Source organism: Syngnathus floridae, chromosome 6, assembly GCF_059516105.1.
Source record: "Syngnathus floridae isolate MCC-2025c chromosome 6, RoL_Sflo_1.0, whole genome shotgun sequence".
Taxonomy (NCBI): domain Eukaryota; kingdom Metazoa; phylum Chordata; class Actinopteri; order Syngnathiformes; family Syngnathidae; genus Syngnathus; species Syngnathus floridae.
Window position 1 is genome coordinate 15,314,759 of NC_142418.1, and position 18,102 is coordinate 15,332,860.

The 18,102-nt window shown below is 42.5% G+C and overlaps 1 protein-coding gene across 2 annotated transcripts in view; it reads right to left on the reverse strand.

Annotated features, from left to right (window-relative positions):
• LOC148396826 (uncharacterized) overlaps positions 1–18,102 on the reverse strand; it is a 43,568-nt gene that overhangs the window by 9,346 nt on the left and 16,120 nt on the right. Inside the window, exons 3-8 of one of the 2 annotated variants that reach the window (XM_088378500.1) lie at positions 17,325–17,404; positions 15,819–15,951; positions 14,972–15,094; positions 13,011–13,145; positions 12,878–12,945; positions 10,048–10,137 (exon numbers count right to left, since the gene is read on the reverse strand). In XM_088378500.1, the coding sequence (XP_088234626.1) occupies positions 10,048–10,137; positions 12,878–12,945; positions 13,011–13,145; positions 14,972–15,048 (370 nt within the window). In that variant the 5' untranslated portion in view covers positions 15,049–15,094; positions 15,819–15,951; positions 17,325–17,404. Of the gene's footprint in view, positions 1–10,047; positions 10,138–12,877; positions 12,946–13,010; positions 13,146–14,937; positions 15,108–15,818; positions 15,952–17,324; positions 17,405–18,102 lie in introns of both variants that reach the window. The other variant, XM_088378502.1, reaches the window with a different exon arrangement.

Here is an 18,102-nt window from a genome sequence, read left to right on the forward strand (position 1 = left end):
TAATTCACCCACTTATAAATTCCATGCTCCAATCCAACTTTTATGTATTAAACATAGAAATAAGGGCTGACATGGATTTCTTTTTCAGTCCTCTTTAGGTCTAACTGGCAAGACGAGAAGGGCCCATTTGTCTTTGTTTTTACTGTGCCCACAAATCTGACATGTTCATCTAATTTCATTTGGGAACGGGCAGACATTTGGAAAAAAAAAAGCTTGTAAGATGTTAGACATTTGGCTTTTCATTTGGTTATGTCCCCCCCCCCCCGCCATCGGCGTTTGATGGCTGGTGGTAGTTAATATCAGGAAACAGAAGATTACAGTCAATTTGATTTGAGCAAAGCAACTGATTGCGCCGACTCAATTCATCCCAACCTGTCATGTCCATCCTGCCATTTCAGATTGAGCGGAAAGTTAGCAGTTCCAGCGCTAAATCACAGTTATGCTAGCACGATAGCGCTACAGCAACAGCTCCAGCGCTAAATCACGGTTCTCCTAGCATGATAGCGCTACATCACAGATTTTACAGTGGAATGTACTACAAATTTGGAGTTTTCCATTTTCCAAGCAGTGATTTGACTTGAATTTCAGACATTCCGCCATTCCAAAAGCGGCAATACCTCAGTTTTATCGTAAATAGACATGATAAAAAGAACAACACTAAAATTTTTGATCCGAAGGATGTTTTCACTCGATTCTCTTGACTGACTTCAACAAGAGATCCTGGCTGCTGGAGTCTTGGTTTTGATTTGAGTGACAAACTTTTGTGCCGTTAGCCAGTGACTACCACTTTCCCAAACAGTTTCAAACTACTCTTGCCTGGCCAAAAATCATGTTAGGCCTGCTTGGAACAACATTTGACAGCAGGAAAATGATCTGTCACAATTGACACAATTGAATTCGAAGCTGGAACGAGACGAAGGTGGAAAAAAAAGAAAAAATCCACCAATGGTAAGGGAGACCGCATTGGATGAACTTGTGCTACGTCTGCGGTGCCAATAGTACGAAAATATGAAATGTTTCAGAAGCAACAAAGAGAGTCCCCTGTCGTTTTGGCTGACCCCGAGAAGACACAATCAAAAGTTTCCAGCGGGGAATCGCGATAATAACGGAGACTTAGGAGACACAAAGCAGCGCGGTTACGTTTTGGCGTGATTCTCTTCCTAATAAACCACAATGAGGAATTTATCATGGTTACTCTTTAAAATCGTAGTTCTCTGAAAAAAATACTCAGAGCTCAAGGAAAATTTATTCCTAGAGTCCCATGAGAAAAAAATAGAACTTTATACTAACGAGTAATATTTATCGAATACTTTTCTTCTTCTTTGGACGTTCCTCATTGATATTTTTTTTCCACAGCTGGCTTCACTGCAAGAAGACCCCCAAAAGACTGACCTGTAGTTACGGAGTCATTGCAACAAAACCATGTGTTCTCCTCGCCCCCAAAACCTTCCCGGTTCACGTAAGCCATTAAGGAGCTAATGGAGTGCACGCTACAATCGGAAAGCAGGTGAACCCGTAATCAGACGAGCACCGGCGGCAACAATTGCCTCTCACCCGACAATTAACCCGGCAATAAATCATCCCACAGCTGCACCTTCACATGGGGTCCATGGAGAGGCAGATGGGTCATGAAGAATTGGGTGTAGCACCCAGAGGTTGGGGTTACGGATGAAGCGTTTGAAGTCTGAGATGTTATGCTTGGGGAAGAGAGGCGGGCGACCCCCTGGAGAGCCTGTTTAGAGTTTGGAACGGAGTGTTTTAGATTAGGCTTCCAATCTGTCTAACTAAGACCAAATTTGGTGTTCCATTGTTGTGTAAACAGTGACCTTTGCCCTGGTGACACATCCAGCTCTTTGTCTTTCATCAGCACAAGCACAACTGCAAATGGAGACATGATGGTAGCTATAGCTGTAAGCTAGCTAACGCCACTAAAAGGAAAAATAACTGCGGAATATAGTATCAAAAGTAATTTTCTGATAAATGTATCTTATAAGTAAAAGTATTTTTAAGTATTTTTTCAGTTTACTTCAGTGGTGTAGTTGAAGATTTGCGTGTTAGCTAATGAAGTTAGCCATCAGGTTAGCCTGGCCAACATATAATCAAGCTAATGACAACTAAAAAAAAACCAATAATGTTATGACTTCATTGAATAATTGAATTTACCCAACCAGGTTGGATGGAACTTTATGAATGGCAATATTTTTGTCACTTTAGCTAAGTGTAATGTACAAAAACAATTTCTGTAAACCCGTCCACGTTAGCGTTTTGTCGTCGTTTTGGTTGTGTGATTGGTTGGGCTAGCAACAAAATCAGTAGATACATTATAAATAAGTACAGATACATGATGTGGAAATTCTATTTAAGTACGCGAAGCTTACTTGAGTGCTAATGTGAATGTGATACACAACGCTTGTGTAACCGACCAACTTTCATTGCGTCACATTGTTTTTTTGTCCCATGGTAAGACTCGAAAAAAAACAACGTGAGTACAGCAACAAAGTATTCTTTACTTCCTGAAGCCGGCCAGCATATGTGTGTGTGGAGCCGCCGTGGAATCAACATTCCCTTCCCGAGATTCCCTGGTGATTAGGTTACCGCGTCTGATCTTGGTCTAATGTGGCGGTTCCGATCCAGACCCGTCCAAGTTGTGTTGTTTGACTTTCTGATAAAATGTTTCCGGCTGTTAATCAGACACAAATCATGCGGCAAAAGGATCTCTTCCGTATGTTGTTTGGACATAATAATCACTTTTTGTTTCAGCAAAGACTATTTATAGTTTTGCATAATAAATTTCATGATCAAATGCTTTTTTTTTCTTTTTATTCAACCAAATAAAAATAATACCAAATCTGTTTTTGATATAAGTTTCACAACATTCATTCCCGGGTGTTTTAAAAATATCGATGAATTATAGCACGTTTACATCATTTGACAATATAGTGCCTGAGGGCTCAGGTAACAACCAATCCCGGTTTACATGTTTTCTGGGTTTGGTCATGGGATGTTCGCCCTTAGGCACTGATTGTGATGTCATTTCGAGTCAAACCCAAAATCCAAACATAAAATTCAGTGATGCAATCAGCCAATGATAACTCAAAAGCCAAAAAAATAGTGTTGCGTAATTAATCGATCAATCCAAAGTCAGTTCTTATTTTTTACTTTTGCATGTTTTTTCATACTGCAAAACGTGTTGCAACAAATTGTGCCACTGATCTCAACGGGAATTTAAAAGTTTTTATGACGGCGAAAAATGTAACCCCAGGATTGATGATATTTCCATTATTTCTAACGGCAGGGGGAATTTGTGGACACGTTAAAAAAAAAAGACCTCCTTAATCCCATTTATGATTTAAGCCAGAGATGAAATGTTGAACAAATACCTGGGACACAGCGCAGGAAGCCAAAGAAGAAGAAAAAACCGAGACAGTGAAGCTTTTCTCTCTAATTATGCTATTCCAGGAGCCATAATGATCCCTCTCTGCCTTTTTCACTCTCACTAAATAAAAAGCCTCCAATGCAGAGCTGCTGTGCCAAGCCACAACTGTCCTCTCCACATCCTCTCATCTTCCCACCCAAAACGTCCTCTTGCCAAGGAGTGTGCATACATTCACCCCCCCCACCAAAAAAAAAAAACAAAAAGTTGCCATTGCCCTTGTTTGGGCTTGATATCAATGAGAAGAATTCAAAACAAATGTGTTGCAGACAGATGTTTTCTTTTGGGGCTTTCTTTATGCCTGCACTGTAGCGGAGGTGGCGACAGCTAAATGTGAGGTTACATAAGACATGGCGGAACTTTGGTCAACGTGCCCGATTGTGCGGTAATGTGCTTTAATTCCCCTAATTACCTTACAAGGAGATTACGTTTTGGCCATGGGTTGTTTTTTCTTTTCGGGATTTGCTTTACGAAATAAGTTCCGCGAAACTTCGATGAAAGGAAGAAAACGTTATATTCGCTTGTTAATCGGATTAAAGGTGCAAAGTCAGGAATTATATTTAGGAAAGATGGCAGATTTGGCAATTTGTTTGAAATCTGGGATTACTGCCCCCTACTGGATGGATGAATAACAGTTCCAATGGGCAAATGAGATCGGAGTTAAAGAGAAAAGTTACTTAGCTAGACTTTAAAACACACAAGGCTAATTGTGTATTAAACATGTAATCAAATGAGGTGATTTTACTTTTTATATAATTTTATTGTTTGTATTAACAGCCCACTGATGGAAATCCAAACGACTGAGTTTGACACCCCTAGTAGCATATTTCCTAGTTTTACACCTCGTTGGCGTGTTTACCAAGGTGAACTCATTATTTCCTGAGCAAGGCCTCAGGGGTCAGGGGTCGTGTTTGCTGTAAAGCTTACACATTAGGCCCCGGTGAGCTTTTGCAGTCGGCGAGGGTCACAAAGGACGATTGCTTTCCAAACTGAAAATTCGGGGGATGTTTGAATCGGGGCGTGTTGTTAATAATAAAAAATAATAATAATAAAAAAATAAATAATAATAATAATTTGGGGGATGTTTGAATCGGGGCGTGTAATAATAAAAAAAAAAGAAAAAGAAATAAAAGAAATGTGTTTGAGACCTACACACAAAAGCTGATCTATACGCAGGGCGAAAGGAATGAATGTAAAGAAAAACATACGGGCTGGATGCGAGTGCGGTTGGAGCGGGAAGGGACGGGGTTAAAAATAGCATGCGGGTGACGCGGGTATCTCATAATGGCGTCCGGGCTAGACTGCAGGCCCGATCTGCCTCATTACATGTCTTGACATCACCACAAGGGACAAAAAATGAGGCACTTGTGGCTTTTTTTTTTTTTTTTTTGGTTCAGAAAATTCGATTTTTTTTTACAGAGAAAAGAAGAGCTGCACAACGACCAACTCAAGTGACACACTAAAAGCGCTGGATTGAAAACCAACAATCTTAGCGCCTCCACCGATTTATCCTCAAGTGCCGTTTGACCTTTTGGACCGAGCCGCCGGCGCGAACGGGAGCGGCTTACATAAGCGCACAGCTGTTGTTCCTCTCGAGTTGATTATGGATGTGCTGACCTGTGCGAGGTAGTAGCAAACGGCGTGCGGATAAGACGTGCGTGCGAGGCGCGGGAGTTTTTGCGCGTCAGACAGCATCACCCTGTCATTAGCACCCCGGCGTGTTGATTACGGGTGCTGCGTGCAACGCCTGTGGAGCTGCACCTGGCTAGCAACTCACACCTGCCCTCGCCCCCGGAACCCGCCCAGCCGCTTGCTCTTCATTTATATCGATTTGAAGACACGCTACTGCAGACTATTCCTGGAGACTGTATTGTATTGTGGAAATAGGATAAGCTAAGATAAGATATGATAAAATGAGATAAGATTTGGTTTGTCTTCAATATATGTCACTTCTAGGCGATGTGGCGCTTAGCATTGACAAGCTAGCTTGATAAATTAATAGCTGCACATGTCTCTCCTTCTTCCTGTCATTTCAAAATAAGAGCTGGTCACAGTTGCTACCACCTGAAAGTCACTTGTTCATTTTAGTTTACATGCAAGAAGCTGCTAAGATTTGCACGACAGTCCATAATTGACACGTTTCCATCCCCCCCAAAAATACTTTGGCACCAATCATCTCTTACGTAATGGCTGGTAGACAAACATCTCACACCTTAACGAAAGCCTCACCTGTCAAAACACGTCAGCGAGGCTCCCTTGCCTTGCGTAACGGACCAAAAGCATCGGCGATTTTATAATCCGCGGCCTGGAGAGTGACAGCTGAGGCTAAAGGCGAGCTAATGATGACAGCTTGACAAATGACGCAACCCGCTACCTTGATATTTGCTTCCCGAGTCACTTTCAGGTGTTTTTTTGCGTGCAGTTGAATGAAATGATCAAATCTCGAATCCATTTTATTTTAAACTATTTTGAGAACATCCATCCCTGCAAAGTTGTGTCCACAGGGGCCTGAGTTGTGATTGCCGTGGTCGCCGGGGACACATTGTGAATGCAACATCAGCAATTGACTTCCCGTTGCAAGACAAAAGCTGCTCGCAAAATGAGAAGATTTACTCGTCTCATCACAAGTGACTCACTACGGCGACCCCTGACGGGACACGCCGAAAGTCACAACAAGTGTTCTCTTCCAAAAAGTCCGATTATTCCAGTAACCTAAAACAATAGCATGTGGACCAAAAGGTCAACATGTCATGAAAAACATTTTGTGCCCACGTTTGTGTAGACATGCCCTAAATCTGCTGACGGAACAACTCTATAAAGAAGCTTTACGACACACAGCCCGTCCTCCCGTTCTTTCGCTCCTCGTCTGACTGTTCATTCCAGTAATGAACTTGCGGTGATTTATATCCTTCTCTGCACAGACAAAAGTGGCACACAGCCCGAGAGGTGAAAGGCTACTCCTTGCTCGCACACACACAACCACACACACTTGCCACATTAGCAAAGCTCTGCTCCGTATATCATCATTGCACCACCTCTTAAGTAGGTCAATAAAAAGTTTGGATGTGAATTCTCTGAAGCCAAATAGAGGACAAGACTCCAAGGTGGCTTCATATTTTTAGGCAAGAATATGATTTATTATGAAACCGGACATGCATGGAGAAAGTTATATGTGAGTTAATCAACATTTGCAATGGTTGCCTTGTCTCAAGGCAATTTTATGAATTAGATATCAATGACCCATGGAGAGAATTTAGTAGGATATTGTAAATAAAAAAAGTAAACAAAGAATGCTGTGCATATTCTACAGTTTTTTTTCCACCATACAAAAATTAAGTGTAATTGCACATCCACTACAGTAGGTGGCAGTGGTGCTCTCATAGAGTGTGCGCAATAATGTAAAAAAGAATTTTTTTTTTTAATATTAATAGGAATACAATTTTACGCAGGAGCCCACTTTGCGTATTTATCGGCTTACAAGGCGGATGCGCCATGTTTATGGAAGTCAAATTGGAGTTAAGTAAAGTATGACTGCACTGCTTTGTTTCCCTTAATGTGCAGTAATGCGCCTTATAATCGAATAATTTTAAAAAGCCAAATTGACCTTTTTTTTTTATATAGTTGGCAGTATATTTGAACCTCAATTATGGTATCACATATCCATTCAAGCGTAATAAATTTAATTTACCACTCTAAGTAGAATTTCCCCCGTTCACAAGCAAACATTACAAACTGCCACCTCCGGTTTGCAAAATGACAAGCCGTCAAACGGGCCATCCATCACGCCGTTAAGGACGTGGATGTGTTACGATGCAGGGATTTCCTCATGACTGCAGTGTTTATTCTTCGTCTGATTTAAGGAGGTGTTTTTGGAAGGTATGCGGGGGGGGGGGCTTCGGAACTACATGAGCCAAACAAAGCTAGCGTTGCTTCCCTTCACAATAAAGTCAGTGTGAAACGCATATAAAGTTACCGTAAGGTCACAATGAACGCGGGGCGATGAATGTCCGACCCGGCCAGGCGGGTCAAACCGGCGAAACTAGAGCTGCTAACTTGAGTCGTTAAGATTTGCACTATTGGAGACTCTTGAGACTGTTACATAGTGGAGGAATACATTGGTACATTTTTTTTTTTTATGAGGTTTTAAAAAAGAAGTCTCAGTTGCATAAAAAGACCACTGAAAAGGCAACGCTCATCCATCATGTCATTAATGGCGACCAAAGAGCTGAAAGCGTTCAATCACAAATTGGGCCAACATGTGCGGACTTTGCCGATGTGTCAGAAAACGTTCCGGGAACTCCAAAAATGAATACCGCAGCTGGAATGAGTGACTTGACTCGCCAGAAAAAATGAAAAACTCATTATTATTTAATTATATTTTATCATTATTTAATTAATATTATTTATTATTTAATCACATTTATTTTATGTAGACTTGTGCCACCGCATAGAACAAATTATTGTGAGGAATATTTTTAACTTGACTTCCCCTTTAAATTTATTGCTCTTCAAAGTTAAATCAACGTAGCAACAAAATGCTTAAAAACAACATGTTTAAATGATTAAATGCAATTTTGAAAATTAAAAATATTTGTACTGGACTGAAAAAAAAAAAGCCATTAACATTTAATTCAGAGATTCTTTCTTGTACCACTAGAGGGGGCCCAAGAAACCACACTTTGCAAATCACTGTGGATGGATTAACGCGTAAGCAGGACTTTTGGTGGGGGTCCACAAAGGTGTTGTTTTCAAAACTCATCTCGTCTTCCATCTGGGCCTCATTGAGCATCCCGAATCTCATCTGAGCTATGTAACACCGTTAAAACCATTTCTTTAAATGAGGTGCTCATTCAGGGGGTCACCTATCACATAATCACTGCAAGGTCAAGCTTTGGAGTTGCCATTGGAAGGGGAGGGGGGCGAATTCCCCCTCACAGCCCGTTATGGAGGTGACTACAAGGTTGAGCTTTATGGACCGAGCATGCAATGTTCCACTGAGGAGGTGTTCTGATATGAGTTCTCTCTCGGAGGTAGCGGGTTTATTGTTCCAGTGAAAGAGGAGACGATTGATGCCTATAGGTAGCAGGGTCTGGAATGTATTACAAGTCCGTCTCCCACTCATGAAAGAAGAAGAAAAAAAAAAAAATCACAACACGGTGCTCTCCATGTGGTCTTGACGCGCGGCGTTGTGTTACGGTGGGATCAAGCCATCGCACGCTATCTGGCTTGACCGTGGGACAGAAATCACGTGGCTTCATTTTATTGAATTAACTGGAGTTAGAATACTTCAAAAATGAAGTTATTAGAGTGACGCGCTATTTTATGTGCATACTAATGTGTCGCCCAAGTTAAGTCGACATACTATGGATGGAAAACTGTAGGCACACCTTAGTACTTAGGGGGAGGGGCTTATTCCTGCTGACCGCGATGATGCAATTTGTGCCTAATTTTAAGTATGCAGGAAATCGAGCTGTGCTTACATAAAAGCCAATATGTTTACCCGACCTTATAAAAGATTCACTTTCAAGCTGTAAACCATTGATTGAATCTCAAATAACACAGCTAAAGTTCCGAAAATAATTCCCGAATTATCTGTGGTTGCCTCATTTCAGGAAGAACATTTTTTTCTCTCTCTCTCTCAAAAGGCTCGAAGATGTAATTACGTACAGAATGTCTTGTAATGAAACGTTAGCGCTAGACGGCTAGCGGCTAACACAGCAACAAAGAGGTCTGGAGGCGACAGGGGGGGGGAAAACTGATCTTTTCTGCTCGTGTCAACATTTTTGAAATGCCAGAAACAACAAGAACACAAAACGTCTTTTGTTCCTCGGAGCATGCATAGGTGCGAGGAGCAGCTGCGTGCCAGCTGTGCACATGTGTGTGATAAGCAAAGAGGATGTTTTGGAGAGCTACCTGGCCGTGGGCGCTCTCTCCATCTCTGCTGGCATTTGCGGAATCTCTTTGTACGTCGGCGCTTCATTTCAGGACGTTACAGTCTCTCCCTATTTCACATTTTACGGCGGGCGGGCTTTCCGACGTTATCCCGAGCTAAAGCTACAAAGGCCCCCGGCTTAAAGTGCTCATCATGTTACCTTTGTTTCTTTTCGGAATTCGCCGCTTGCGCAAGCTAACTCATCCGGGCTTAAAAGTGGCGTACTCAAAGCAAAATATTGTGGCTCATAAACACGTACTCCAACGCCGGCGCCCCGTCTAGCTAACGTAGCGGCTCATTCTAATCCAAACAACGCTCTCGGTGACTCAATCAGCGTTGAGGGCGAATCTATTCTCGCCAAAAAAGCCCAAGGCCCGACGTGATCCAAAGGCTACCGAGGCCCCGGGTTTGATTTATTATTGTGGGAGTGATTGAGCCTAAACATACACATGCAAACACAGACGCACAAAATAACCACAGTCTCGAATGCAGCTGCACACATGGCATGTCAGAGGAGGTCTCAAATGAATTGGTCAATTGTTGGTAATCATGAGATCTATATTTCCCCCTTACCACCGCCTCCTTCCTTCTCTCCCCACCACCACCACACGCTCACAATCTGGCTTACATTATGACCATCCGGGGGGAAAGAAAGAGCCCCAAATTTTTTAGAAGGACATACCTGGAAGACTGTCAAAAATACAGACGTCCTTGATGACCGTAGAAGCAAAAGCATCGATGGAGGGAATGGGATCAATAGTGCCACGGGAAACTGCAAAAAAAAAAAAAAAAAAACCATTCCATTGAACACACGATGAGACATGCATCAAAAATATTCTTAATGGCGAGAGTGCAAACAAGGCCGGCTAACGTTACAACAACAGGAAATGTTCGATTAGAGTCATTTAGCATCAAGTGTTGCTAAAAATAACAACATTGATCTTATGTAACACAGATTCTAATTCTTCCATTCAATTTTGAATAATTTATCTTGGAAGATATAAAGTCAGAAATTAAATCTACTGTTTGCTGCTTGACGTTGGCACAGTAAGAAATGTAAACATACAACAACAGCTGCGCATTGTTGAATGGAAAGTTTTCGTTCTATAAATATTTGGAAACGCGCCATATAAGTTGGTCAACGAAACATTTAGTTGATTTGATTGACTGGTTATCTTTTATGTCCTTTTGGATAACATGATTTTGGTGAACATGATCCAAGTTCAACTGTAACGGCGGACGACTCGAGGGGTTATAAATCAAACGTACCCCGTGGGGGTCCTATTAATGCTGGGGCTGCCACCGTTCCCTCCCACTTCGGTTTTACCGGGGTCTCGTTTTCAGGCCATCGCACAGAAGCCCCCGACTGACGTCTTTTGTAAAGAACTTTTTGAAAATTTAGCTTAAAGGCGATCCAGATGTCATAAAACGTCTCGAGTGTCATCACGAGCGCTACGATATTACTCTGACGCTTCTGATCTGTTATTAAATGTGGAGGCTCGTATTCAGCCAACAGTGTGTGACAGCTGGGAAGGAGAACAAGGGAAAAAGAGCTTCGTGCACAACCAAAGTTTGCTTTATAACTTTAGGTATAAAATGATGTTATAGTCGCACGATGAATAAAAAGTATTGAAAGCAGCCTTTCGCTCAATTTTGTGGCCTTGAAGACCTTGAGTGATTTGGCGCACTTCCCTTCCCACTGCACGCACTCGAGAGTAAAGTCAAAGCAAAGCAAATTAGCATCCCATTTGAATGTTTTCTCTTGGAACACTTGATTTAAGTGTTTCCAAGCAGCGGCACTTATTGTACTCATATATAGAAACTATTCCTGAAAAGACCTATTTTAATAGTGACTATTATCAGAGAGCTATTTATCCAAAGTGACACCATTGTATAAGCGATTTATTCCTTGCTATCGCCAAATATACCCCAAAACTGTTGCAGTTTGAAAAATGTCGGCGAAGCTTGCCAAATTAAGCTAGCCAAACGCTGGAACCAAATGGAAACAGCTGGCTCCGTTGTGTGAAATGTGAAAAATGCATTTTCCAGCACCTGTAAAGCTTATTTGTTTAAAAAAGAAAAAAAAATCAAGAACACGCAGTTTTTGTGAGGCTTATGTACGCACCTGGCGCAGTCAAGTTCTCTGAGTCTTAGCCAGACGTTTTCACAAACTGTAGCTTTGTGTCGGGTTTGCTGGCACTGATGTGGCTGACATACAAGCCCACATTTTTGTTTATATATTCTTTCCATTCAGTAGACTTAGTCAGTTGAGTCTCTTATGGTAAACATACATTGTATTATGTAGAACATATATGCTAATATTCTGTTAGCTTGAAATGCTAGAAAGGTGTTTAAAATATTACTATAATTGTTAATATTTGGACAAATGTAAAAAATGTTAAGACACCTGAGAAGTGTTTTAAATAGTTGGGTAAAAAAAATGTAGAACATATGTACATGCTAATGATATTCTGTTAGCGCAAAATGCTAACTAAAGTGAGGCCTACTAGCAAGACAGGTATTTAAAATGCTACTATAATTGTTCATATTTGGATAAAGGTATGTCACAAAAATGTTATTAAGACTCCTGAGAAGTGTTTTAAATAGTAGAGAAAAAATATTTGCTTCAATGTAAGGCTGTGGACTCACTCGTAACACCTGATAAACATCGTAGCGCACGTTTGTTTTGGCTTCATCATAATATCGTGTGAAGAAATGGGTCACTGTTTCCACGTATAACACAGAGTCAGCACTCAGTTTGGGATTTTGAAAGACTATTTTCAATTTCTCGTTATCTGCTATGGATCTGTCGCGGCTTTGTATGGCCAACGGCCGAGCCCGGATATCAACCTCGGCTGAGCGCTTGCGTCAAAACCGGTACCGTTCGACCAAAACATTCGACACACTTGGAAACTTTCATCTTATTGGATCAGTGGTGCTGCCCACAAGAGTAATACCCTCCACTTTTTAGGGCAAACTTGTCTATTTTTGAGTCCGAATTGGAGCTTAACCTACTTTGTGTTGGCTTGACTGCAAAATGGGGCAAAGTCCGCCTAATCTTTTCCAAACTTTTTGGCCGTCAGCACCTCTCCAATCGGGCTAAACCTTCTCTGTCCCAGTTTCTCGCCGCCCAGGTATCAGTCGAGCCGGTCTTTCGCCACCTGACCAGACCCCTCCCCATCGCCACCACCTTCTATTGGCTCGGAATGTCTACTATGTCCACAACCGCACCTATTCTTCTCCATCCACAATACAAAGGCACGCCTGGACTCGCGTAGATGGTTTTCCACGGTAAAGTGAGATCTTCTAGACACGGCCAGGTAGGGATTTAATCAACATCTGTCACCTGTCATCTTCCAGCGTCTTCTTTTTTTTTTTGGCAAAAGCAGGTGGCGCCTGGAAGCGATGTTCCCTTCGCTCCTTTTGTGCTCAAGGAATCATGTTGCCGCTGCGAAACATTCACGCAGCGCCAGTCTTGATGAAAAGACACATTCCTTCATTCCTCGCTTCACCTTTTTCTGCTGAGGAAGCGTGGAAGCGGGGCGCCTGCGGGGCACAAGTGGATCCGGCCTGCTGGATACTGGGAAAGTGCGTAAGGAGGCTCGTAAATCCCGAGAACAAAAAAAACCTGCCGTGAATGCATACCTTAGATTCAGAAAGCCAGACGTGCACGTGCGTCTCCTGGCAGAAATGATGGACGACGTGCATGATATTATCCTACAGCCTGTCTTCTCCTCAGCGTTGAATCTCGAGGTGGAGATTCGCTTACATTTGAGTCGTCTTCGGGGAGCCGTAAAAACAAAGTAGGGGGGGTATAAGACATGTGCTGTGGAGTTTACCGTCCGTACGAAACAAAAGTTTTTCAAATGGAGACTCTCTTCCTCGACCAGGATGGAATCGGGAATTTTCTGCCAAATTTTCAATCTGGAGGATCTACTATGGATTGACTATCAATCGTTTCCCACGTGACCTTTCAGTGAGAACTTACGAGTGTCATTCCAGGACATGGATGAGATATATCAAAAAGTTCCAAAGCACACAATGGATAGCACTTCTGAATCACAGACAAAAGGTACTGAATTGGATTTTCTGGCTTCCACTCTGGTACTTGTGTTTACTTATCCGAACAATGATCTGTTCCTGTTTTGGGGTCAGACTTAAAACTCATTCCAGGCTATATAAGAAGAGACATTGGAGCATCTCTTCTTCAGCACGTTTGCCCTCGCTGCACCCTGGAGCGACTCTACCCGTTGCTGGCAAAGCTCTTTGGAAAGCCAAAGCTATCATTAGCTAGCGCGGCACGGGCACAGTGTTAGACGATTACGGTAGTTCGATCTGCCGATTGCCAAAAACATCAACACCGGGACAAAAAGTCCAATCCACGCTTGTTGCGTACGTGGGAAAATATATCGATACTATCGTTCCGGAACGCCTGACTCCAATTTTTCCCTTGGAACGCCCGCCGCACCTCGTAGCGGCGGCCGCTCGGCGTGTTTGACGGCGTTGCGGGCGACATGGCGAATACGGCCCAACGCACTCGTGACGCAGGCTGGCCAGAGTAGCGGCCGATGCGGAATTACAGAGTAGGGCTGAAAGCTCGCTCGCTACTGCTGCAGCTCAAACCACCTCATTAGATGGCGGTGACGGCATGGAGCGGCTCTTCCAAGCCCTCCTCGCATGTCCGCAGAGGAAGTGGAGTGCAGATGCTGCCATCTCCGTTCATTCATGGCGGTGGGCAATACATATTAGGTTTTCAATCTAGCGTCGGGGTTAGGGTTAGGGTTTTTTTTTTCATTCGAACCGCAAACCTCACAACTCAGAGGCAGATTCCCTTACCACCTATTTTTCAACTTTGGCTTTTCATTACGGGTATTGCCCAAAGCGTTTTTGCGATATTTTTGATAAGGTGTCGCTCCCGAAACGGATCCTTACAAAGTCATAACTCTTTTGCCAATTTGTTTTTCCTTTGCTGATGGGAATGTCGTGTTTGACCTGCCTCGACAATTATCCTGGAATTTTTTGGGGAGGGGAAAAAAAAACCTGGAACACAGCTAAGTAAACAGGGAAGGTCATTATTTCCCAGCAGTGGCGACCAAAGAAATGGTGAATTATTAGAGGGTATCATATTTGAAAAATGGCCCATGGCGTGTGAGCTTAACTTAGCCAACTGCGGAGAACTGCGGACGAGATTGACGTCGAATGTTGTCCTAGTCTTGGGAAACGTGTTTTGTTCATACCAGACTTGTAAAATATTATGTTTTGATTTTTTCTGTCAGACCAAGAGAGCAAATGATGGTTCTCAAAATCAAAGGTCATATCGATACATTTTTAAACTGGTGTTCAATTTGCAAATTAAGCTTTAGAATCGGTTTTGGTTTTCAAATTAGGGTCAGAAGATCCAAATTTGGTTTTCAAGCCACCGTTACGAGGGGCAATGTGCTTCCAAGTCACTATCCATGTGTTTTTGACTACCCGCTAAAAATCCAACCCACTCGTTTTGGTTTCCGGTGTCTGTATGATTTTTTTTTTTTTTGGGTGGAATGCCTAAACTCGGAGGTGTAAAGTATCTCACTGGTGTGTTAGCATCCATCCAGCGCTTGACGTACGTGGGTGGCTTCACGTCACGCGGCGGCGTCCGGGTCACTCCGGGGTGAGGACAGAAGACAGAGGTGTTGAGAAGCATCCTGTCGCCGCAGGCCCGAGAGGAGACGCCCTGTCTGCAGGAACAGCTGGCCGGGAAGTCTGGCACAAATATTTTTTGGGGAGAACGGGTGAAAGAGATATGAGAGGAGATAGATGCAGCAAAAAGAAGTTGACAGCAAGGAAGTCAAAGACAGCCAGGAGCCTTAACAAGGGGGCCCCAGTCGGGTGGGGAAGCTCATAAATCTTCTGGACTTGGTTATTCAGGTAGGTTCTTTCTGACAACAGAAGAACGTGATGGACACACGGAAGCACTTCAACATTTTTATGGTTTCCTGAAACATGACTGACACAAGACCTGTGAGCAAGTCAAGTCCACAGTCGTTGTTTGATTTATGAAAATATTTTTCCCCGTAGAAAATAATAAGGCGGTTTGGTGCGTTAGTGGTTAGCATGCCTGCTTCGCAGTTCTAACTTTGGGATTCAAACCACGGTTCTGGCCTGAAATATTGAGTGTCTATCACATACAGTAGAGCAGATGAGCTGCCAGGTTTCTTTTTTTTTTTTTTTTTTTTTTTTTTAAAGGGAAGGGTACCAAGAATTTTGCCAGTGCGGGTATATTAAAAACAAACATGTTTCGACAGAAATGACTTGATCGTCCTCCAAAAGTCCAAACTTGGCAAGCGGTTTGCATTCTCCATCTATCTTCTGTTTGCATCTTCATTCCGACTGATTACACGACTCTTTATAACACAATCAAGCTATTGAGATCCAAGTTGCTGGCTGCACCAAGCATTTAACGCCTCCACTGACCTCCTGCGAGCGTCTGCTCGCAAGCTGCCGTCTTCGGGTTGGAAAGGTCTGCCGAGTGTACTTTTTGGAAGTGAACCCGAAGCGAGCGGCCTCCTCGTGGCGGCTATCCCGAAGAGCTGGCCTAGTGGGCAAACTGACAACATGGGGAGGGGCGGGGTGGAGGGAGACCAGAGAGGGAAATGATGAAAACAGACATGGGGGTCTATCACTTTACACACACACACACACAGATTTTTCTATGGATCTTTGTGTCATTAAAAAAAAAAAAAAAAACACAACCACACAAAGCAAACGCTCATGCAGGAGGACGATCAGTAGCACGTACGTATATATATATATAACATGTACTTTGATTTTTTCTATTATTCTGATTTTATTATGATTATATTATATCATATTATAGTATATTAATTGTATTATATTATATTATTTTATATTTTATTCTATTCTATTCTATTGTATTATATTGTATATGATATGAAATGATATTATATTATATTATATTATATTATATTATATTATATTATATTATATTATATTATATTATATTATATTATATTATTGCTACTTTAACTGTTTTCCTGTGGAGCTCGATGAAGCATTTACAATGGCCTTGTTATTCCCCACCAATATTTCAAATGTACTTCGTGGACACGCACTGCAGCTCATAAGTGTTTGCAGATATTTAGAGGCAAACAAAAAATGCGCACGTTACACATGTTCCTATGCAAGCATCCGACAAGAAGCCCTGAAACAACCTTCACTTCAAACGGCTTGCAGAGATTGGTCACCAGCCACGCAGTAAAGGCATCCTTTGTCACGAGCACATCTGGATTGTACACACCCAGTTCTGGAGGAGATTAAGTCAATCATAAAGTTGAAAAGTTTTATTTTTAATTTGTTTTCGAGCTTCATAAAGGGCATGGTGAGGTCACCCACCACACGCAGACTCCGAGAAGCTTGTTTTATTTAGCATCCATAAAAAGCTTTGTAAAATTCTGCGTTCAAATTGTACGATTTTTTGGTGGGCTGGAACTTCAAGGTACTGCTAGTAAAGTCATTGAGTGTAATCCACTTTTCCAATGAAGCTAAACAAGCCGGGACGGCGAGACGAGCTCAAAGCAACGTGACTCACCGTTGACAGTTGGTGCTCATTTGCCATCTCGGCCGCGCCGTTCGCGTGTTGAGATCGAAACTCAAGTAAATGTTGACGGCTGCCTTTTGTCTGCGAAAGAGGTCTCATCTAGACGAGGCTCACGTTACATTTGGCGGGATAAAACGGGTGTTTTGTGAGTAGAACCAGGCCCAATTTGAAACAGACCCGCTTCTCCTTTTGAGTCTGGGCCACTTACCATAATTGAGTTGGGACTTTTTCTTTGTAGCCATACCTCTCGCTTTCTGCCGCACTTTCGATTTAAACTCGCCACTAACTTGCTCACTAATATGTGGAAAAATGTGCAAAAGACACTTGAACATGAGCAAGAACAAACATGAGGCCCAGCTGACCTTGAGAGGTGCACCCAATTTCCAAGTAGGCCAGTTATTATCAGCCTGGTGTTCTCATTCCTCCACCCAGGGCTTGTGACCTGCGAAAAATAGCTCAGTGTTCATCCTAAAAAAAATATCAACACAGCATGCTATGCTTTAAGTAACAAATGTAAAATAAGTAAACCATTAATGATGTGAATTTGTTAAAAAAGCACTCACACTGTATGTACAGAACAAGCTAGGTGAGCGGTGGCAAGCTAACCGTTAGCTTCTAACGTTTACCGTTGTTGTCTAAACATAACTTTTGCTTACAGATCAAATAAAGCGATTTTTCTGTCTATCACTCTTATCTGCACATAAGTGGAACTCAACCAGCGTTTCTCCTGTGATAAACATCATAGATGGCACAAAGACGGTCATGCTAAGCTTAGGCTTATCTCTCCCTTCACAGGTGTCTTGGCTTCTCGCTATTCTCGTCTGTCAACGACACCGAGATCCATCTTTGACGATAGGAACGGGTGCGGCGTCCGAGCAGGAATTTTGGGAAGGCCGTGACCTGCCTGCATGTATCCGTGTTCCGTAGCGTGAAGGATGCTAGCCGTCAACCGATGTCGCAAGTCAGTTATTGATGGACAAATAGTCAGAAAGGAAAGAAAAGAAAACTGCTATCGTGGTAATACGGACTAGTAAGGATCTTTTTCGTTAATGGTCGACCGATAGAAATGATAAAAATGACAATCCCACTCATTTTTCCCGACGCTTACCATCAAATGACATACACGTCATTAAATATGAA